The 25,274-nt window shown below is 32.8% G+C and overlaps 2 protein-coding genes across 2 annotated transcripts; one reads left to right on the plus strand and one right to left on the minus strand.

Annotated features, from left to right (window-relative positions):
- Positions 1-1,466: 1,466 nt before the first annotated feature.
- LOC123668576 (calpain-C) lies at positions 1,467-18,827 on the plus strand. Its single transcript, XM_045602308.1, has 12 exons — positions 1,467-1,604; positions 7,912-7,981; positions 8,857-8,968; positions 9,585-9,725; positions 10,407-10,575; positions 10,647-10,712; positions 10,881-10,978; positions 12,685-12,917; positions 13,772-13,991; positions 14,446-14,785; positions 15,332-15,596; positions 18,187-18,827. The coding sequence occupies exons 1-12, from the start codon at positions 1,467-1,469 to the stop codon at positions 18,222-18,224; spliced, it is 1,890 nt and encodes a 629-aa protein (XP_045458264.1). The 3' UTR covers positions 18,225-18,827.
- An 849-nt stretch (positions 18,828-19,676) lies between these two features.
- Positions 19,677-20,906, minus strand: LOC123668577 (succinate dehydrogenase assembly factor 3, mitochondrial). The gene is made up of 3 exons (XM_045602309.1): positions 20,620-20,906; positions 20,214-20,429; positions 19,677-19,977 (listed from the first exon to the last, which is right to left on the minus strand). The coding sequence occupies exons 2-3, from the start codon at positions 20,403-20,405 to the stop codon at positions 19,771-19,773; spliced, it is 399 nt and encodes a 132-aa protein (XP_045458265.1). The 5' UTR covers positions 20,406-20,429; positions 20,620-20,906; the 3' UTR covers positions 19,677-19,770.
- Between the last annotated feature and the right edge of the window lie 4,368 nt (positions 20,907-25,274).

Below are 25,274 nucleotides of genomic sequence, written 5' to 3' on the forward strand. Positions count from 1 at the left end.
ACTATTAAAAAAAAGCTTTGGATTCATTACAAAGTGAGCAAGTCAGCGTCAAGTATTCTATACAAAGTGACACTAAGAGGTACACAGTACATGATTGTCTTCACCATGCATCATTGTGATAGGATGCAATAGTATAAGTTAAGCGATTTCTCCAAGGTTCAATTAAATAAAAGTACATGCACAGCAATAAGAGAAGGTATGTCGACGAACGACGTACGCAATCTAAGTTTTCTACTTCGTTCGAAGAAAATGCCAATTGTTTCATTCTATAATGGGTACAAAAAGTAACTTTTCTTTGAATACATATATTTTTTGTATTTCGCTATTGAAATATCAATCATTATGATATCAATCATCATAAGCGTTTAAAGAAGACCATATTGGTAATGGCGATACGACACCTATATTTTAACTAATATGTAAAAATAAAACGTTGTACTTACAGCATGCGCGTCACAGTCAAACTTATTTGAAGGATAAAGTATATAGTTAAATTTTAACTTGACTTCATTCACTTAAGTTATTTCGTTGAAGCTAATATATATTTATCGTTTCTTTTAATAAAATGTCCTATCACAAGAGTTTGAAACATTATCTTATTTCTATAGAACGTGTAAAACGAATTTAGTTCCCACGCAAAAGAAGAACTTGTTTTTAAGATACATCATACCAAAATAAAATACAACGGTCATTTAAATATTTTCCCTCATATGCGCAGACAAGTTTAAAAAAAAAGAATAATTTTCCTTAATTTTACGATGATGATTAGATTTATAATTTTTGTAGAACCTGTTACTAGACATAGCAGGTAAATTAATTCTTGCATAAAGCTCGAAATTTGATTTTATATTTATTTACTAGCTGACCTCGCAAACGTTGTTTTTTAAACCCCCTTACCCCCCTATAACTTAGGGGTATGAAAAATAGATGTTGGCCTATTCTCAGACCTACCCGATATACACACAAAATTTCATAAAAATCTATCCAGTCGTTTTGGAGGAGCATTTTAACTAACATGACACGAGAATTTTATATATAAGATTTGTGTTCGCTATTGTCAAAACAAGATTGGTAAAAAAGAAAAAACTCGATATATAACGAAAAAAAGAATGGCGATACGAAGTTCGATAGTATGAAATAAAAAATGAATTAGGTATGACTACACTACTTTGATTGTTCCGTTATGTAATGCGTCCCAATAGCATTGCTACTGACTCATGAAACTTGAGTAATTATAAAACTACAAACAACAAATACTGTAAAACAGCTTTTTATGGTCGACTTCTTTATTACTTTATTAAAAAGCATGCTAAAATTAAACGCATATTAAATAATGCACACAAATAAAAAGTAGAAATTAAGATTCACTATAATAAAAGAAGTAAGCAAATTGCTATTGTGTTATTTAGGTATTTGTAAATATTTAATATTGCTACTTAAGTATAATAGCTGTATAACTGTTTAGGATGACCGACTACGAGCGTATTAAGGCAAGTTGCCTACAACGGCGTGAACTGTGGGAAGATCCAGACTTTCCGGCCGTTCAGCCTTCTGTGTTCTACCATCAAGTCCCGCCTTTCACCTTTGAATGGAAACGAGCAAAAGTAAGTACGCTATTTTAAATCGAACAGAAGCGATGATAATATTCTTATGCTTTCTATATCGTGTACTATAACTGGTACCTACCGACTTTTAGGAACCTTAATTAAATTATTTTAAATCAGGATTATAAAAAAAAAACTATAATTTAAATGTTGTCCTAAAAATATAGTGAAACAAAAAATATAATATTAAATAGACATATAATAACAGTTTAAAGTAATATCTATAGTATCTGTATAAAATTATGTTGCATAACCCACGTGTTTCTTGAAGAAGAACCAAGTGCTATTTTTTGTCTTATTGTAAAAGTGAAGTTAATGTCAAATCAAATTACTTATTCTTGTTAGGATTTTCTCCTTCACGCCTAAATTTTGTAACATACATAATATACATATTATATATAATATATAAACGCAAGTTACAGTTTAGGTACTCTCTATTCCAAGATACGTTCCAAAAACGTATGCTAATGCCGACTTACATGTCAATTGTAGGTCACTGGCCACCTGATTACTTTCACCTTTCCTTTATGTATATTCATAAACAAATCGTGAATATAAATAAAATCTCAGCAACACCATGAACTGGTGTTGCTAGTGTGAATCGTTTTTTTATTATGAAGTATAGAATTTTTAAATGTTGATGACAACGTAGCAAAAAGAAATAAATACGTGTTGTTATAATCTATGTATATCTATACATAGATTATAACAACACGTATATTACTATACTATACATTATATAAAAGCGAAAGGTCACTCATCACGAAACCTCACGAAATTTGGCCGGTAGGTTCCTTATAAAGCGTAGACATCCGCTAAGAACGGATTTTACGAAACTCGACCCCTAAGGGGGTAAAACGGGAGTTGGAAGTTTGTATGAAAGTCCTATGTTTTTGAAGTAAGAGACTTGAAATTTAAAATGTATGCTCTATAGATGGAGAAAAGGTGTCCAAATAATGTATCATTGGACATAAACTCCCTTTTGGGGTTAAAACGGGGGATGGTAGGTTGACTCACTCATCACACAATTTCAGAAACTATAACAGCTACAAATTTGTATTTGGCAGGTAGGTTCCTTATAGGGCGTAGACATCCGCTAAGGACGGATTTTAGGAACCCAAGGGGATAAAATGGGGGTTGGAAGTTTGTATGAAAATCCTATGTTTTTGAAGTAAGAGACTTGAAATTTAAAATATATGCTCTATAGATGCTGAGGAATTGTCCAAATATGCATCGTAATCTATATATATATATATATATATATATATATATATATATATATATATATATATATATATATATATAAAAGAGAAAGGTCACTGACTCACTCATCATGAGAATCCAAAAACCGCTGGATGCTCCCATCCATCCAGGATGGACAAAGATGAAATTTGGCAGGGAGGTAGATTATAATTAGTAGACGTCCGCTAAGAACGGATTTTGCGTTATTCCACCAACTACTAATGTTCGGGAATAACTTCGTCGTTTATGAACCGATTTTGATAATTCTTTTTTTGTTGGAAAGGAGATATCCCTAGTTTGGTACTATAATAAGGAAACTAGGATCTGATGATGGGGTCCCAGAGAAATCGAGGAAAACTCTCGAAAATCCGCATAACTTTTTACTGGGTGTACCGATTTTAATGATTTTTAATTTAATCGAAAGCCGATGTTTATCGTGTGGTTTTATTTAAATTTCATCGAGATCTGCCCGAGTATAAATTTTTTCGTCTTCCTTAGAAGGACCGGACCAGGCATGCCTGATCAGAACTAGACAAGGCATGTAACGCAGATGATTGGTCTGGACCTGATCAGGATAAGATGAGATTTCCTGATCGGGTCCAGATCAGGAAATCTCATCTCATCCTGATCAGCCGGTTCGGTCCGGTCCTTGTAAAAAACACGAATGTATATTTTTAAAAAATTGTTTACCAAAAAAAAAAGCGAATTGATATTATAAATATGTTACTTAACATAATTATTATGATATTTATTTCCGTTTATTTTTTCCAATGTATTATTTATCTATGTTTTTACTTTAAATATTAATTATTTTTATGTTATTAATTAATTATTATTGTTAGTTAAATTTTATTTTATAACTTCTAATAATTAACTACTAATTAATTATTACTTACGACTGGTCCACTCTCTAGAAATGGACTCCCTGCTAGGCTGTCCTGATAACTGTATATATACTAAGTGCGCTTAAAAACATCAATAGCGCGATTCAGGCTCAGTTTGCGTAATTTCTTTCTGGCTATCCTGATCTGGACCGGACCGGGTCCTGATCCAGTATGCCTTACCATACTTGATTATATTTTACATCAGGCTATCCTGATCTAAACCGGACCGGGTCCTGATCCAGTATGCCTTACCATACTTGATTATATTTTACATCAGGCTGTCCTTATCTGGAGTGGGCCGGGTCCTGGTCCAGTATGCCTTACCATACTATATTATATTTTACATCAGGCTATCCTTGTCTGGACCAGACCTGGTCCTGATAGAGCTTGCCGGATTTGGCATGTCTCATTCTATCCTGATCCGGTCCAGATACATGATCTGGTTGAGCCTGACCTTTTTTCTAGTCGGGTGATTACAACTTTTGGAGTAATCTTTGATAATGCGTATTTACTTGACTATTTTTTTGTCTACCTACATATTCGGTCGGTTTTTCTTCGTATGCCTGCAAACACAATTATTGTGATGTGAATCTAGCAATTAATAAACTGTATTTAATACAACTGTGCAAAATTTTGTTATAATAAAGCGAAATAAAAATAAAACTTGGAAACAAATCACAAAATATAATAATTATTTCTTATTCATGTAGCTTTATTCATGGAACATACCAAATAGGACTGCTTGATGCTTCGTCGTACATATGTTTTGTAAAAGAATCTCCTGTATTATACATCAACATAGGTATCTATCTGCTAATATAAAATATTCAATATTTTATGCGGAATATGTCGGTTTGTTTCTCAAAAATAAAAATCATTTTCTGAAGTTGAATAAAATTAATTATAATAGCGTTTAATGAAAGCCTTACTTTGTTATCTTTGACACTGCAGAAGATAAGGCAAAATACAGTTTTAATTCGCTAACAATGCGTATTATCAACTAATTGTTATATATTAATTACTTATCTTTTATGAAACAAATAAGTTTAATAAACTTGTTTTATAAGTACTTTTATAGGACATAGGTTTTTATAAAATATATAATAGGACATTGGTACAATTTATAAATACTATTAATTATTTTATTTACAGTTATTAATAAATATTTGATACATTTTTAGTGTCTTATGATTTTAGTTTATTTCCCATGATGTAGGAAATGTATAATTAAAAAAAAATTATAAATTTTGATATAAACTAACATACCTATTACAACAAACAGTTTTCTTAGAATAATTTATTACGTATTTCTATAACGTTTATCTATTTTTCTATTACATATTGTAAAAAGAACGTATCAAATGTGAATAAATATAAAATATATAATAACTAAATTTATTATTTTTTTGATTTCAACTACCATATTGTGTAATAGTGATAACCCATCACTTGAGACTAAACCTCAAACAGGGTAGGTAAGTTTCTAATTATCATATAAAAGGAATTTCTGTCGAAAGCCTGCTGCTATATCTTATAATTATGTATCACTTGGGTCTTTCGTAACGAAGTTGAACATGAAGGAAACATAACAGTTTTGCTTAGTTATTCAATTACTCGTTATTAACTAAGTCAAAGAATTTAGCCACCCCCTCTCTTCCCATGGGTGTCGTAAGAGGCGACTAAGGGATAACAAGGTTCCACAACCATCTTGGAACTTAAGAAGCCGACAGATGGCGGGATAACCATCCAACTGCTGGCTTTGAAATACACAGGCCGAAGACGGGCAGCAGCGTCTTCGGTGCGACAAAGCCAATACTGCGGTCACCAACCCACCACCACCAGCGTGGTGACTATGGGCAAAACACATTAGTTCACGTTATTTTTGGCGTAAACTTGTGGAAGCCTATGTCCAGCAGTGGACTGTATAGGCTGTAATGTATGTATGTATGTAACTAAGTCAGAGAGAACAAAACTTCATAACTTATAAAATTTTATTAGCAATTCCAGACACGATTAAGAAAAGGCAAGAACATGTTGAAACGGACAAGTTATTACCGTTATCCAGTAACCACGAAGCGCTAAGCGTTTTAAGCGGTGAAAAATTTTGCTACAGAAAACCAAATAAAATATGAAATAAAACTTTGAAACTAACCGATATCAATCACTTTTTACATTTTTAGAAAGGTATTTTAGTCGTAGAATTTGTAATAAGCACATAAGTTTCAAGTGAAATAGTGAAAAGAGAAATAATCATGACATTTAGTATTAAATAATTTATTTTTACATGTTTTACATTGAAAAGGAAAAGTTGAGTTCAACCTGAATTTCGCTCTTTTTTTTAGGACAGTTTTAGAAAACTATTAGAGTCACAATAATCATCTTGTGCTTGATTTTAAAGGTATAGTATATTAATTTATTTGCATTTTTCGTTTAACAAACGCCTACCTTTCTCCTTCTTTGGAGATTGGCCAATTCGCAATGATTGCTTAATAAGTTTCGATTTTTCCGTGCTTGAATGTAACCAAGGCCTCAGCCGTTGACCTTCGCTATTTAGCTGCCATTCGCGGTGACGCGTTCACATTAACGTAATATAACACAAGTTCATAAGCACATGGCGACTGATTGATGTAATGAATTGGTTTAATTTTTTTTTTCTAAAAAGAAATTAGTGAAAGACTTTTAGGCATTTACGAAAACAAGAAAAATGAGAAAAAATTACAGGACAATAGAAAATACGTTATTTTCGTACCATTTCTATTGTTTTTAGTTTTTTGTTTTTACATTTACAATTGCTCTCTATAAAGGGCCGTACCGTTACTTTAAAATTAATTTCATTAAACTAATCATAGAGATAAATGATAAATAATCGAGTGTATTCATATTAAACCTCAGTGGCGTAGCGAGGGGGAGAGCAATCATCTGAGTGCAGGCATCAGGCCTCGGGCGCTACTCACAAAGGGGCGCCAAATGGTCCGCAAAACAAAAAATTGCTGGACATAATTGTATAGTTTCGAAGGGAGCTAAAAAGGTATTGTGCCCCGGGCGCGAGTGAAGCTCACTACGTCACTGGTAATCTTTTATGTTTCATTCTGCTTTACTCATACAGGAAATTAATTAGGATTTATCATGATAGTTAGACGTACAAATATTTTATATTAATTCATCAATGCATTTTATTTATATAAACATAATATTTATAGTCAAAAAGAGATCTAATTTATTTATATTTTCATTATTTAATATTTAAGATCTTAGAAAATTAAATAAACCACCTGTAATATTAAAAATTATATATATTTAATGCTTATCGAATAGACTCTATAATCATATCAAAAATAAATAAAAGAGCAACTTGGCTTGTGTCTCTGACCAGATCATCAACAACAAACAGTTTAGATGGAAATATAATGTTATCACCCGCTAATCAAGGTCGTCCACTACCTACGTATACTCGAATGTATGTGCAGTAATACTTTGAAGCTGTTGTTGGTACTAAATATGCAACCACATGTCGCTTTTGGTATTTCCTACCTATGTACACATTGTGTGGCATACATATATGGCAATGTATTATCGTTAATAGTGTATGTAGGTTAATATTTATTGCAAACTGTTTAATTATGAAGTGGTACAAAGTTTAGCCTGTAAAGATATTAAAAGATAAAGTATCCTATAACTGACTCAGAACGGTAATGGAATTTGTAAGTAAAAGGTGCATTGACTGCAACAGGCCGTCTGCATGTCCACCAAAAAGTTATGTCTTTCAGGCAACCTGTGGGGCTTTGAGTAACAATACTATGATTACTTTTCTCTTAACTTCTGATCACCTATCGCTACCTTCCCAGCCTAGAATCGGAAATTAATTATTATCTGTATAAAGTTTTTACAAACTGATTGGAATTTATTAATTACGAATCCTGACTACAATATACAATCCATCAACCCGCAGTTGAGCAAAGTAAATTTAGAACCAGCTTTTATTTCGATGTAGAGAAAGCAAGCTCGATTCAATTCAATTTATTAGGATTATATTCTTAAAAAAATATTTTTATATTTTCAGTGACTACCTATCGATATACTACTATACTAATATATATATTTTACTTTTGTTAGAACAAGTTTTGAAATTCCGAACCTACCTCAACTTTTGCTTGTTTAACGAGTTTCGTAATTGTTCACAGGAACTGTACACAAACCCTAAGTTTATACTTGACAGCAGCGATACTTTCGACGTAGTAACCGGCAGACTTGGTGAGTTTATGAAATCCTAATCCAAGCAAATAACTCTTTCTTAAGAGTAGTTCTCTTAAGATATGACGAATTAATATTCTTATACTTACGTCATGGGTCCTTAAGCTTTTTTCTAAACTAATTATTTTAAGTAAAGTCGTATGATTTTATTAAACATGTTATACCTTACAAGTTATAAAAGGTAAAAATAAGCTGCAGGTATACATATATTATAATCTCGACGATTTTCTCATTATACGTATCACAAGAGAAAGTAACTATGTATTAGGTACTTGTTTTTCATAAATTAGACCGATACTACTTTTTTTACTGCTTTAATTATGCTTTTCTACAAAGTTTTTAGGCATAAAGTTATGCTATGCGAAAACATTTTATAATTTAGCTAGTAAATTTACATATTTTAATTATGTGCAAAGCGAATATGAAGAATACATTAATCTTCCTAGCAAACATGAATGGTGTGTCTAGTTGCTATCCCAAAATCTATACTAAAATTAGTTTATGAAGTTTAAATTCAAACGTATGTAATAGAGCCTTTTTTGTATAATATTTTAAAAATAATTTACACGTAGGAGCTGTGCCATAAACAAAAAATATCGTTGATTCTTTAAAATGTACTTGATTAATTTTAAATCTTCAAATATGTACTTAGAACGCATATAAAATCTTATATTGAGATACGATCCAAACTGTTCCATTTACTGCACTATTTATCTTTTCAGTTCATTAGCGAAGTATTTAGTTTCAATTTTACGCTTTAATAACGATTTTATAAAAGGCTTTGCGAAGTAACATAGTTATTCTAATACTTACCGTAAGTATTAGAATAATTATCTTATAACAAATATTAGAAATATTTTAAAAAATTGTTGCAGGAGACAAATGGCTGTTATCGTGCGTTGGAGTCTTATATCTATGCAAAGGTCTTTTCTATAGAGTTGTACCCGCGGACCAAAGAATAGACTCTAATTATGCAGGCGTTTTCAGGTCTGTTTACACCTAACATCGTATATACGCTTAGGTTAATATGTTTGCCACCCTTTTTAGAAAAAAACAATTACTCCACATTAATTATATATAATTTTATAGATAATTGCTTGATCTACCGGGATCCACAACTAAAAAATTTATCATTGCTTTTATTTTTATAAATCAATTTATTATATAATTCTATATATGACGGCTTTAATTTTGAAACAACGTCAACATGATTGCCGGACGGTAAATTTTTTACTTATTTAATGCGAATTATTCGCACAGGTATTGCTAAAAAGATGAGGATAATATTCTATATTATGTATTGTAAATCGTTCTCGGGATTGAAGACAATATGAGTTTACCGTCATTAGAATATTAATTCTGACGAACGCAAATTGCACAAATTATAATTTTGTCTTTATTGTTTTTTCTATCAGCTACCTGATGGTAAGCGAATATCGTAGGGTGTAGCTTAGGAGTATAGTCGCTTGCAATACCAGAAGCATCGCAAGCGCGTTGCCGACTCCAACCCCCTCAAGGAGCTCTGATCACCTTACTTACCACAGGAACATCATGCTTGAAATCGGTATAATTTAGTTTTACATAAATTAAGATAATGTTACAGATTTCGACTATGGTGGTGTGGACAGTGGGTGGAAGTTTTGGTAGATGACAGGCTTCCGACAGTACATGGAAAACTGGCGTTCATGCATTGTAGTCATTCAGAACAGCTCTGGCCAGCTTTATTGGAAAAAGCTTATGCGAAGTTAGTAAAATAAATTTAAATAAAAAATTATAAATAAATGTCTTATATTCATCCCCTTAATAAGATGGAAAATCTCTGTTAGGACTTACTTGGGACTATAATTTAGAAATTAGTATTAGTGTGACCTTTAAAATGACTAAATTAACTATAGAAAACAAATAAATCGTAAAAAATAATACATATACATAGCTAAAATTATTCAAAACGGTATTTTAACCGTGTTTTGTTTTTCATTTTGCGTAACTCGATATTTCGACATTAGTTATAAATGTCTTGTTCACGACACTGAAATTTGCGGGTAGATCTTGACGGCATTAGCAGTGTCCATACCGGACTACCCCTTATCTCGTCTAACATACAAACGCAGCATAACGTACAAACGCACCAAGACATTCGTAGCTAATGCCGAAATATTGAGCTCTGAAAAATGAAAAAAAAAACAGTAAATATCCCATTTTGAATATTTTTAGCAATAAAAATAACCATTTTAATTTAAAATCTCATACATATGTATTCAAATAAATAAATTGTTGATTTATAGTATAATTTTTGTACTTGTCTATTAAGGAGCCAAAAAATCATCACATTGTCAGCTCATCAATAGACTTGAATTGATTTTATTTTTTTATTTGTATACATCTATTTATGTATTTATTGACTTATTTTCTATATTACTAACAGAATGCATGGTTCTTACGAAGCACTTAAATACGGCAATCTCCTGGACTGCCTGGCAGATCTCACGGGAGGTATAACAGAGTCGCTGAACGTTGCAGATCTTAAGGACGCCGCCGCCCTTCACAACTTAATGAAAACAACGAGTGTTGTTACAGCGTATAGATTACCAAATGTAAGACTATAAAAACATATAAATACTTGTTTGCAGTTTACTTTTTCTAATATTATTACATATATTTACAGGCAGTATCTCATTCCGTTAAAAGTATAGAATCGGGTATGAATTACAGACTTTATAACGTGGAAAGGGTAAGTTTAGTTATCTTCTAAAATATACTTAAATAGTCAAAAATAAACGGTAGCATCACACGAGATATGTTTTAAGTTCCTGCAATTGCTTATTATGTAATCATTTTATAATAAATATATTTTAATTATTTATTAAATAAAATATAAAAATGCTATTTTCGTTTTCAGATAGAAACAATAGATGGACCAGTATATCTAGTGAGATTAGCTAGACCATTAGCGCCGGGAGACACGCATATCACACATTTTATTTTAGACCATGCAAGGTATCTGTTATAATGTTTGTTAATAAATATGTATTTTGGTGCTTATCACCACTTAACACATCTATACAAAAAAATAAAATTGGAGTGTCTGCTAAAATAACCGCTTTTTACGAAATGCATATGGATGCATGCAAATACGGTACATATTACCAAAATAACGTTTTTTTACAATTTTTGTCTGTCTGTTTATCTGTTTATTCCGGCTAATCTCTGAAACAGCTGAACCGATTTTGACGGGACTTACTGGCAGATAGCTGGTGTAATAAGGATTAACTTAGGCTACTTTTATTTTAGAAATTTATTTTGTAACTCTGCGACCTGAAAAATGTTTTTTGTTAAATTACACGAGTACAAAGTCGCGAGCATAGCTAATTAAAGAAACAAAAGAACATTTTGAGTATCTGCAATTTTAGACAATTATAAATTACAGCTTTAATTACCGTATGGCTATGGCAGAATAGAATATAGTCACCCCCTTTTTTTCCATGGGTGTCGTAAGAGGTGACAAATGGATTACAAAGTTGCACTACCAACCTGAAACAGGTGCAGCCGACGGATGGCGTGATAACCATTCAACGGCTGTTTTATAAATACACAGATCAGAGACGGGCAGTAGTGTCTTTGCTGCGATAAAGCCAGTCCTCGGTCATCAACCTGCATGCCAATCGTAGTGAGTATGGGCAAAACCCTTATGATTACGTGGTGATTATGGGCATTATCCCTATGATTTCGAAGCATGCACTTCGGCCCTCAGTCGCGGCAACGGTAGGACGGAGGGCGCTAAGAACTCAGTGAGGGTTACAGGAGGTTTATACCCTACACTACATCTGATGACGTATAATGGACGGACGGCTAGACCTCACCTCACCGGACTCGAAGTAAAACTATGTCGTATAACTGGAGTATACTGGGGTTGTCTGAGGTCTGAAGAGAGGGCGAGAACACGATGATCCTGGACTCCGGGTACTTATTCTACTGTCGTGAAAGTGATGAGCTTTCCCAAGTAGCGTTGGTTTTCTGATTCACAAGTCTCTTACTAGCGACTTTGTGGAAGTCAGCAGTGTGTCGACCTGGGTAATGTACTTAGTACAGGTAATCCCGCGGCACAGATGCATATCCGCCGACCTCATCACACTCTGACAATGAAGTCGAGGCCACGTATGAGGATATTTATTGGAATTTACAGGAATCACAGAATGCTGTGACGAGGAACGAGATAGATTTCATCATAGCGGATAAGAAACGCATATTTAGAAATGTCTCCGTGGTAAATATATATAACAACTCTTAATGATAAGATCAGAAATGAGACTATCCGCGAGAGAACAAAGGTCCGACATAGCCTGTAAAATAAAAGTTGGAAAATAAAGTTGAAAAGGCGGTGATCACTCTGTCGCAGGACCGATGGCCGTTGGAGCTGACGTGTCCTGGAGACCGCGTGTTGGCAAATGAAGGACGCCATCCGGCCCGTGGGACCAATGATCTGTGTAAGATCGCCGGTGGGGGCTGGATGAGGACTGCGGAGAACTGGGAAGTTTGGTACGAACTTGGGGAGGCCTACGTTGAGCAATGCACTGGGATAGGCTGAAGTGAAGCAAAATAATAAATTGCAGATATTCCTCACAATATACCGTTAAAAAATATATTTTATATTGTTTGAAGAACAAAATAAACATGTTTCTTATAATTTTCATGATACATTCTAGTTGGAGTTCCATATCAGTCCACGAACGTGAACGTCTAACATCGACAACAAAAGGTTTCTGGATGTTGTACAATGACTTCACATCAATGTTTTCACGAGTAGAAATGGTACATTTAGACGCAGAAACGAGTAAAGCTGAAACTTCGCTAACTGACAAACAGAAGTGGCAAGTAAAGAGTCATCAAGGGCGGTGGAAGAAAGGCGTTACGGCTGGTGGTTGTAGAAATCACGTTAGTAAGTAGTCATGGTGTCTGTATATCTATTAATTTAATGTGTTTTATAAAAACAAAGGAGATGGAAACGATTCTATACATTCTTGGGCCAAGATGTAATGAAATGAAAATGGTATCAGTTATTTCATTTACGCTTATTGATCCCTCGCTGAAAATTATCTATATTTTGGCTATCAGAGAGTGGAGTTATTAAACTCTTTGTAAAAGTGAGGTTATGTTACAATGTCTATAAAAAAACCCGATCACTAAGTTCTTGTAGTACTAATGTTTGTTATATTTAGTGAAGAATGTTTGAAATCTCATTACAAATATTAATATACACTTGAAAATAAAAATAATAAATAAATATTAGGAATGGACTCAGAATTCATCGGAAAACAGTAAACACGAAACGAGTGACGGACACAGTATACTATTAGTCAGCTGCAAACAGCAAGCAAACATTTTTTTTTTAATTCTGTAATCGATTATAGTTAAATCGCTACCCAAATAATTTGACGAAAACTATTTTTCTCAATTTCCTCCGCTTCCAGATTCAGAATTGAGCTGATATTTTATATTTTAGAATAAAGAAAATATGACCAATTTTTTAAACCATATCTCTACTCATTACATTTTGGCACAAAAGTTCCCATCTCCTTTAGGGATTTCTAAAGTACGAATATCTGAAACCCAAACCTAATAAAAACCTAATAAACATAATTTTGTAGTGCCTAGTCCGTTTTGTTTAATATCGAGACTCCTGTACAATTTGTGTATAATCTTAGCTATAGAGCTAAAGAGTCTTATTTCAAAGTGTCTTGTCATGGCATAGACTCAATGATGTCGTAAATAAAGAGTATATTTTTATTACAGATTTCTTCCACATGAATCCACAAATACAAATCTTATTAAACGAACCAGACACTGTGATCATATCACTAAACCAACACAGTATCATGGAACCCAAAGTTATAGGATTCAGTATTTATAAGATTCCAAAAACATTGACTGAAACGGCGTCACCCTTATTTTTCAAGAAAACCAAGAGCTCCATCAATTCACAGTACACGAACAGCAGGCAAGTCAGTGAAAGGTGAGTTCTAAGAAAATAAAATTGACACTATAACAACGCGAAGCATATAGCTTAAAGCATAGTGCCGGACTGCGGCGAAACTAAATTTTATATTGACCTTTGAGCCATGCGAAATCATTTATTAACGAAGAAGTTTCGATGTTAATTAAATAAAAAAGAGTAAATCTTCATAAACTATTGTTCTTATTGCAAAATCTCAGTTTAATTTTTTTGTAATTGCGAATAGGGAAGTAGATAGTTTTCTGATAAAGGTTGTATAAGATACAGAGAACCCCCTTTCAACAGGTCCCTTTTAGTTATTAAGTAACATAAGACATAACATTGGAAATCGTGAGGATTTTGTTTATATACCAACAAAGTTTTAACGTATTAGCTAACGTATTTAACTATATCTATGAATCTATATTTCTAAGATGTGTGAAGCATTTATTACTATAATACACGTAATTTTCAGATGTAGCCTCGACGCGGGCGCCTATTTAGTGATACCGACAACATTTGAACCAAGACAGGAAGCAAACTTTTCATTAAGAGTCTATTCCATAAAACAACTTAAAATGAGAGTATTAGATTGCACACCGCAAATGTTGAAAGCAGCAGTGCTTAAGGCGCCTCCTGGTGTTGAATCAACTAGCTTTGCTCAGTATGAATCGCAATTCCTTCAGCTAGCAGACGAACATAAAACCATAAACGCTTTCGAATTGCAAGAACTCCTCGAAAGATGTTTACCCAATGACTACATCAAAAGCTGTGCGACAATAGAGACGTGCAGGCAAATCGTATTGTCGATGGAAGTATCCTTTAAAATAATAATCAAATAAATATTTTATACAGCATTAAGTTGCTTACTTTAGGAACAGGCGACAGTGTGTGTATTGGGTAAAAAAAAAAAAAAAAACGATATATAATTAAGACGAATTGGTGCAGCGATCACAGTAGTGTCTGTTCCGGGTTCCATCCCCACCCCATATAGCAAAAATTGTATAGGTTATACAAATATTTATTGTGGTCGGAGCATCTGTGGTTATGTATTGTACCTATGTGTTTCTAGATCGCGAAGTGACAGGTGTAAATCCTAGTAAGGGACGCGGAATGTCAAGCGTTTTTTAATTATTTATATATTTGAACTATTCGAAAAACACTGAATATCTATTTATTGAAATAATTTAGAACTTCTTTGTTTATCTGTTTTTACGTCACTTCACGTTACCTTTTATTTATATGGTAGCTACAATTCGAAAGATATACATAATACGAGCAATGCCATTTCTTAATGTTATAGTTCTCACATAAAGTATGATTTTTGTTTATATCCAATTTTTCCTAAATTTTAAATTCAGAAAGATGGTTCCGGCCGTATAACTCTCTCCGACTTCAAGGACCTTATTTGTAGTCTAAAGCATTGGCAAGTTGTTTTCCGAGCACACGCACCAGAAAAAATGAGTGTTCTTAAAATTGAAAAATTTCGTGATGCTCTGCGTGACGTTGGTTTTGTTATACCAGAGCGAGCGTTGTCTCTACTGGTTCTAAAGTATATGAGAAAAGACGGCATGTTGCGATTTGGTGATTTCGTCTCGGCAGTTGTACTCCTTCATAGAGCTTTTCGTAAGTTTATAAAATAGCCATTAAGAAATTGTACCTGTCTATTTTTTTATATCTTAACAATATTTAATTTTAGAATTACGTATAATATTTTGACTAATCTATATATTACTAGTGGTCGCCTAGTGGTCGACCATAACCGGTTGGAGTAATTCGACCATAATTAATTTAAATTATAAGTATGAACAAAAGAGTATAATATGCGTGTGTCAAATATATGGTAGTGTTTAGTTTCACGTATTATTATACGCAAAGCAAAAACTTTGTACCCCTTTTTACAAAAATTGCGTGGACGGAGATGTATGAAATTTCGCACACTTATGAGTAGTTTATGTAGAGAAAGAGTGCAGAATGTTAATTTTTTTTTAATTATGCATAAAAATACAATAAATCTATAAAAAAAAAAACAATGCACACACTACCATGTATTTGACACACACCATATGTACTCTTTTGTTTATTATTATAGAAGTATGTATATCTTTGACAACAGAACCTTGATAATGTTCAAATTTATAATTTAAATTAATTATGGTCGAATTTCGACCACTGAGCGACCACTAGTATACGTAAATACGTATTCTAACACTTATCGTATATAATATCGCATTTATAACTAATTCATATTTTATAGGAAGCTCGGTTGTACCCTGAACACAAACAATAAGCTTGCAATAGCTATGGAAAACTTTATGAACTTTGTTGTTCAGGTTATAACAGTTTCCACTATATCCTGCATTAAATGATCCCAAATTAATTCGCTTACTATTTGATGGTTCCGAAAATTAACATGCTTGATGCCCATGTCAAATTTCAGATATGTTCTTCAGTAACTGCTCTACGAGTACTTTCAAAGTTAATTTAACATTTGCGGAGGTAGGTACATTAGTATTGCTTTATGTCGCTAACCATCTTCCAGTCTTCTGCATCTAATTAAAGCTAACTGTTACGTGAAAATAGCATAGTAATCATACGCTAATGTGCCTGGTGACAATCGTTGTCGATTTAGTTTTGACAACACGTTAGCGGCAAATTTACAGCGCTGGGTTGCGGCTGATGCGAAAGCGGTGGCGGGTTCGATCATATTTAAAAAATAAATAGCCGGAGTTCCCAGAGAACCAATATTTAGTGGAGCGAGGCTAATATTTGACTCACTAAGATAAAGGGTGGAGGCTGAGAAGGCCGCAATATTAATTGCTTTTCTTTTTATTAAAGATAAATCACTTTTTTTTGTATTGAATTATTACAAAAAAAATTGTCATTATAAGTACGCATAACACTCTAAACTCAAAATGCTAATATAAGAAAGACAAACTATTTTAATTTTATTCTAAGAATATGATTAAAGACAACATATTCAAATTTAATAAATTTTTATTTATTTATGCACAAAATAAAAATATTTTTATAACCTTGACATCCGCATCGGCGTATGTAATAATTTCGCATCCGCAAACTGCAAATCCGCAACAACAACCCTGCTATGAACATGAGACCAAATTCATACTTAAAAAATAATATATTGTGTCGTCTTTTTAACGGACCTTCAAAAAAGGAGGAGGGTCTCAATTAGACTGTTTTTTTTTTTTATGTGGGTGGACTGATTTCGATGACTTTTTTAATCGAATGGTGGTGAGTGTTATGTGGTCCCATTTAAGTTAACAACAAGAGAGATAAAACAAGAGATATAACAAGTATTTTGCGAGTTATCTAGTAATGCGTATTTAATTGACATTTTTTTTGTTGATTTACCTCATGTTTACCTATGTTTGTTCTACCTCAGCTTCTCACCGATTTTGATGATTCTTATTTTAAACTAAAGGTGATACTTGTTTTGTAATCTTATTTAAATTTGGTCGAGATCTGATGAGTACTTTTTAAGTAATCTTTGATACCGCGTCTTTGATTGACATTTTTTCGTCTACTTACGTTATATTGCGAGCAAACACATAATTATATTGCCTATAAACAATGTATAATGGTTACTGTATTACTTAATGCTTATATAACATTGAATATATCACATTGAGATTCTTACGTTATAATATGGTTATTATAAGAATACTACTATGTGGTCTACTGTGTGGCTACGGTAGTAAAGAATATAGCCACCCCCCCTCTTCCCGTGGGTGTCGTAAGAGGCGCCTAAGAACTTACAAAGCCGACCGATAGCGGGATAACCATCCAACTGCTGGCTTTGAAATACACAGGCCGAAGACGGGCAACAGTGTTTTCGGTGCGACAAAGCCAGCCCTGCGGTCACCAACCCGCCTGCCCAGCGTGGTGACTATGGGCAAAAAACACAAGTTCACTTACACAACTTATGGAGGCCTAAGTCCAGCAGTGGACTGTGATCGGCTGAAATGATGATGATGATGATGATGATGAATATGTTACAATATCGTTACAACAATTTTTGCATACGAGTATACATATGTCCATCGCGTCCATTTAATTATGCAGTGATTTGTTTTTTTTTTTTTTGTTTGTATTACAAAATTATTTAGTACTAAAAAACGTATCGCTAAAAAACTTCTAATCAATATTAATCTCATTCAAAGTATTGTAATCATATTATGTTTATTTTTTTCAGTGGCTGAGGTCGGCTTTGACATGCTGATGTTAGGATAATAGTACCTATTTATGTATAAAATGAATGCATTTAATGTGTCACAGAACTTAACTATAAATTGTTTAAGAAATGTTTGTACTAATTTAAACTTTAATTAATGCTGTAAAAATATCAGATTTAGAAAAAATATTTCTTGTAACTTTTTTTTTGGACCTTACTAAAAAAAATCTATTTGTGTTATATACTTTAGGACAAGATTACATAAACCTTTTATGAACTAATTGTAAAGCTTTGATCTCTATAAAATGAATCATTACTTAGATAGTAGGTACAACATTATAGATGGAAATAATTTTTTTTTTCAAAATTGTACATATTTGTACTGTTATTTTTTTTAATTCCACCGATTCATCATCATAAAGTCATGATTTTTTTATATGAAAATGTTTGTTAGAGGTTTAAACCATTAACTTAAAATCTTAGGTAACTAATTGTTTTCACTTAGGAATCTGTAAATAGTATCTGTATTTTATAGATTGGTATAAGTTCTGTAGTGTACTGCATACTAAAAATAAGTTATAAACATATCGTAAAGCTTTTAGAATATTATACGTATGAGAGATTGTACTTTTAATATCAAAATAAAATATACCATACTTGTGGCAAGTATTTTTATTTAAATAATTTTCAAATAAGAAATTTTGACGAACAACCCCTTTGGTGTAGTGGTGAGAGTAGTCGCCTAAAGCACGGAATACCATTGCGGGTTCGATTCCGCTTGGGATGGATATTCTTACCGGTTTCAATGTCTATTCTTGACTGTCTGTTGAAAAAAAATGCTAGTTATCGTTTAATTCATTTATTCTTCTTTCTAATGTACAACTAGATGGAATAATATTCTAAACTTGGTAAAATTTGTTACTTAACATTATTATTAAATACATTGACTAAACTATTATTGTACTTAAAAATAATGCAAAAATTGCAAGGCCATTGCTACAAACATTTGTAAAAGTTAAACAAAACATTGACACTACACTTTGAAAGAATACAAGGTTTGAAATATTAAAATGAATGTAAAAGATTTTCATTGCACGTAGTCACGTAGCACGTATCAGTACCTCATTATATATAACAAGCAATGTGATAGAAGACTATGGTATTTATATAACATTTGTCAAGCACTAGTGAGTTTGTAAATTGAATAGCCAAGGTAATTATCACAATTTGTCTATATCTTTGAACAGCGTAGTTACAGATCACACATTTTAAGTACATATCGATGCCTAACAGCCAAAAAGGGTTAAGCGACATTTTTTGAGAAACTGAGTTATATATATAGTTTATATATATAGTTGTATTCGATTCTAACTATATATATAACTCAGTTTCTCAAAAAATGTCGCTTAACCCTTTTTGGCTATTAGGCATCGATATTATACTTGTGACAAGAAATGTAATTAAGCCGTTACATAAAGCTTCTAAATTTTACATAACAATAATACTTTGTCTTTATAACTAAAACATTTTATTTTAGTATGTATGAATCAAATACAAACGCCACATTTATTTAATTACATTATTTTTTTGTCTAAATAACATTTTCTATCTATCATTATTGTTTTTATTGGTAACGTTGATTTGTTTGGGATCATCAGACTGCAGCGAGGTAGCCTTATGTAGTTCATACAACTGAACTAACTGTTCATCAGTCATATAGTCTAAGATTTTTGGGTCCAAATATTTTCCAAGAGTTTTCTTTTTAGCCTGATGCAAAGGCTTCGTCTGTTTTGCTAACTTGATTGCATAATTCTAAAAATAATAAATAATTTAATAATTACATGAGTTTTACACATTCTAATAGTTAAAGGTATTAAAAAACATTGGGATTTTAAAACCAACAAACCTGATAAAGTGATAAGTCACATATTAGTAATAGTGCAGACAGTGGCAACAAAATCTAAACTACAAAGTAACTTATTACAACAATATTGATAGTTTAAAACATGTATTATATCTTGGTAGTAAAAATATCAAATATTACTTACAGTCCATTCATGAAGAAAAATACTAGCTTCTTGCGGGTTGCAATTTTTATGTCTCTTGAATTCTTCTCTTGCATAGTTATCACCTAATATCCGGAGTTCAGCAGGCATGGCTCGATGCACACGAAAAATTAATTTATACAACATTCTTACTCGTAATGCATGGTCTGCAGCAAACATTTTGAAAAATTTCATGTACCTTATTTCTTGTTATTTAACCTGAAATTACATCGCAACATTTTCAGAATTATTGACATTTTAATATTATAGAAATGATATCACGTTCAATTGATAAAGTCTTTAATTTAAATATAAAAAACAATTTATAAAAAGTAGCGAATTTACTAGTGTGTGATCACTTTGTAAATTGGATAACCAGAATAAGAATAAATTAATGACAATGACATACTTATTATTAACAATAAAAATTAAGAAATAAAAACGGTAATTGTAAATTTTATTTCTTCATATTCAATTATTCATGTTATTTTTAGAAAAACATTATCCAATTTATCGATTGGTTCAATAGCTTTTAGTCGTGTCCGTGAAGCGCGGTTGATTCCACCAATGTCAAAGAGTATGAAAGATAATGGCCAATTTCACTAGGTATTTCATTTTAGCTACTTCACACTCTCACTTTCTCTACTTTTTGATTTTGGAAGAATAAATTGACAGCAAGGAAATTGACATTAATTGTGCTGTGTTTCCATTCTAAAAAAATGATACTTAATTCCTTTCTAATTATAATTTCTCGGCGCAAATAATATGAGTTAGCTTATTTATTACTATTTAAATACAATGAAATATCCTGAAAATATTAACTGTGGTGACGCCACACTTAATACTTGATTCTTATTTGACTGACTGATTGCAAAAAATAAATGTCTATAACGTTTTAATTAAAGTAATGAAACCTGTAAATTGTGCCAAATAGATGTGCAAAAAACGGTTAAATTTCAAAATAAATTAAGCTAGTTCTCAAAGAAATGTGGCACAAGAGATGGTGGTTTCGATAAATTTATCATTTTAGTAAAGTATGCAAATATTGAGTATTTTTATATGAAAATCCGTTTTTAGTTCTTAATGTATAGAATTGATAAAGGGAAGTAAATTGACAATAATTTTACGAAATATTAAAACTTCAGCTTGTAATATCACCCTGATAGGGCTCTTTACCCATGTAGGAGAAGGATCAGCAGATCTTAATCCACCACGTTGCTCCAATGCGAGTTGGCGGATAGCAAAATAATTATACCTTATTAAAAAAATGTTGCTTGGAGATTGAAGATGAATTGTACAGTTTGTTGAGAAAAACATATGGAAATGTACTTTTAGAAAATTAACTATTAGTTCCGTATGTACCGATGCATCTGCTTTGTCGTGTCTTGCATTTGTGCTGACATAGGAAAAATATTGTATGGATTTGATTTTGCAGTAAACTCAATAATTACGATAGAAGCGATAAGTTTGTTCTTAATGCAAAATTAGTTTATGTTAAATAAATACAAAATTATTGCGAGCTGAAAACTATTGCAAATAACAAAAAAAAAACAATATCGATAGATACAATATGACGACATAAGTGAATGCGATTTTTTTTAGTACATTGTTAAGAAACTTGCCAATCATATGAATAACATAGGTAGTCCCAGTGGCGGACTAAAGGGGGGGGGGTGGAAGGGGCGGCCCGCCCCGGGTCTCCGGTCCTGGGGGGCCCCCAAATGCCTCCGCGTTCCCTTGATCAAATCCTAAACAAGACTTTAAAAATGTGCTACATAATTTCATCAAGATCAAAACACTACAGCCATCTAGACTTTTTACGCGGTACTAATATTCTTTTAATATTGCTGAACGTGTCAAATACGCTGGGGGAATTTCCGTCTTTGTAGCGGGTATTTAACAAATGTAGTGCAAAAAATTCACTCTTATTCGCTTACATTAACATTCACTACATGTCTTTTTTTCAAATTTTGAAGTAATAAACGCGATTTTCCCAAAATCTCTCTGGGTACAGGAATCACCAAACTAAAGGCCTTGAATGAGTATTTAATGACTGAACGAACCAGACAAGAACGACAGAAGAATCAGATGACGCTCTAGCTGTAGCAGTTGGTAATCGGATAGAAATTTATGATGAATTTAACAAGGAGCAAGTTCCTCAAGAAGTAAAAAGGTACTGCAGACATGTGAAAGCCACTGATACGAAATGGAGAGCCCAAGAAATCCTTCAATTTATAATAAAATTACTTAGTAGTAGGGACTTTAGTGAATCGCTACCCTCTATATCGCTTATACTTCAATACTTCTTAACCATTTGCGTCTCGGTTGCATCATGCGAGAGGAGTTTTTCGAAACTTAAACTAATTAAAAATTATCTTCGGTCCACAATGGGTCAAGAGCGACTGGTTAATCTAGCCGTGCTTTCAATAGAAAGAAAAGTTTCAAAAGAAATTGATTTTACAGAAATTATTGAGGGTCTGGAAACACACACAATACACATACGCCCATACCACGACAAACATCTGTATGGCCAATACAAATTTTTGTCATGTGCGGGGATTGAACCCGCGACCGCTAACGCAAAGGCCAGTTCTGTGACCACTGCGTCAACGCCTCGAATACGTTGAAGTTGTTGAACACTTGTCAGATTTTAATGAAATAAACATAAAAACTACACTTTTTTAAAGCTAGGGGGCCTCATTCAGCTTTGCCGCCCCAGGCCTCTAACGGGCTTAGTCCGCCACTGGGTAGTCCTTAACCCTTTAGTATAAGTAATTTTTAACCTATCATCTAAAAGAAAGAACTCTGTTGAAGTACAGTAAGTAACATTTTTATTTTTCTAAACATATTTTTTAACTTATCTGTTGATATTCGTGTAAATAAAGGTACCCAGATGAGGGAGGTCGAATACTATTAAAATTATTTTTAATAGTCTTCTCTGTTATTTGTTTCATTTTAAACTATATCACGCTCGTATAAAATTCTATTATACCTTTAGCAAAAAAGTTTTTATAGCACTTTAGGAATTATTAAATCAGTTTTTATCGTCAAGATACGCTTCCTAATTAAGGAACTCCTTTTCCTTGGGTATAGGTATTCGTGAATTTTTCCTTACAAAACCCATTAATTCATCAAATATATAAAATTCTCGTGTCGCGGTCTTTGTAGTTAAACTCCCCCGAAACGGCTTGACCGATTCTCATGAAATTTTGTGTGCATATTGGGTAGATCTGAGAATCGAACAACATCTATTTTTCATCCCCCTAAATGTTAAGGGTAGTCCACCCCTAATTTTTTTTTAATTTTAAGATTAATTATTTATTTTTTATTTTTTTATGATACAAACATTAAAAAATACATACAACCCTAAATGTTCACCCTTCTACCACTAACCCCTATTTTTAAATAGCGTTTAGCGGCAAGACAACGTTTGCCGAGTCAGATAGTTTTATTTATAAAAGCAAATATCTAACGTCGTAAAGATGCTACGAGTATATTGCTTATTATTGTAATAAGCAAATTTCTTACTATTTGTAGAAATTGGGTCATACCTATTTATGTATATGCGGTTCTTTTTCTGCATTCTGAAGACAATTCAGAAAAGTTTAATGGTAACTTAAGTTTCTAATCACCACATTCGCTTCAGCCTGTAACATGCCACTACTGGGCATAGGCCTCTTTCCCAATGTAGGAGAAGGATCGGAGCTTAATCCACCACGCTGCTCCAATGCGGGTTGGCGGATATATTCCCTCCTATGAGTAACGATCGCTATCAGGTGTATATGATAACAACCGGGACCGACGGCTTAACGTGCTCTCCGAGGCACGGTGGGGAGACCTATAAGGACTGCACAAACACCCAGACCACGGCAAACACCTGTATGGCCAATACAAATGTTTGTCATGTGCGAGGATCGAACCCGCAACCGCCAGCGCAACCGGCATAATCCATGGCTGTGACCGCTGCGCCAACGCGGCGTCGACCACATAATTTATAACGATATTTTCGATATTGCTATAGGAGGTGAAAGTATTGGTATCAATAAACCCCTAATCTTACTGTTTCCTCTCTTTTTCTTTTTCCGTTTTTCTTGCCAATTCTTCCTCCGATTTTTCTGATCTTTCTCGTTGTTGATACTTTGACCCTGCTCCTTCACTTTTTTTATTATTTATATTTTTTCTAGTCTTTTGTGTCCTAACTTAAAACAACTTCCTCTTGGCTTTTTGCTAACGAACTACCTAAGGGTAAAATTATAATTAATTAATAAATTAAATATATTAAGTCTTTGATAATAACCCTATTAAAATATCTATACAAATCTGTAAAATTGGGATGTCTGTTTGTAATATTAAAATAATCGCTTGTTACTAAAGTCGTATGGATGTGTACACGGTACATAAACTAAAATAATATTTTTTACAATTTTTGTCTGTCTGTCTGTCTGTCTGCCTGTCAGTCTGTTTATTCCCGCTAATCTCTGAAACGGCTGGACCGAATTTGACAGGACCTTTCACTGGCAGATAGCTGATGTAATAAGAAGCAACTTAGGCTCATTTTATTTTAGAAATTTAAATATTTTTAAACTATTCGAACTGAACAAAAACTTTTTTATTAAATTCCGCGCGGACGACGTCGCAGGCACAGCTAGTCTATTCGTAAAGTAGCTTAAACAACAACAATAACATTGAGGTCAAGTTAAAAAGAACGTCAGATTGTGATACCTAAACGTCATTTTAAAAAAAAGACACACTTATTTCAACACACCTATCCTTGGGATCAGTTAGATTGTACTGACGCATACAATCCCCGGGTGAGTTGTTTTTGACATAAACGTTTTTGTGTGATTTACGTTAGTCTGCGACTACAGTTTATGGAGAAATTACCGTGAACAACATTTAGATACAAATTACTCAAAATATATGTTTTTTTTTTATGTATTGTTTCAATAACGTTAAATTTAAGAATGTGCAGAACTATTGTTATAAATTGAAGCTCATATGTAAGATTTCTTTTTTTATAACTTCCAAAAGTATTGAGAGAGAGATATCTTCTAATAAGAAGAA

Source organism: Melitaea cinxia, chromosome Z, assembly GCF_905220565.1.
Source record: "Melitaea cinxia chromosome Z, ilMelCinx1.1, whole genome shotgun sequence".
In the NCBI taxonomy this organism is placed as follows: Eukaryota; Metazoa; Arthropoda; class Insecta; order Lepidoptera; family Nymphalidae; genus Melitaea; species Melitaea cinxia.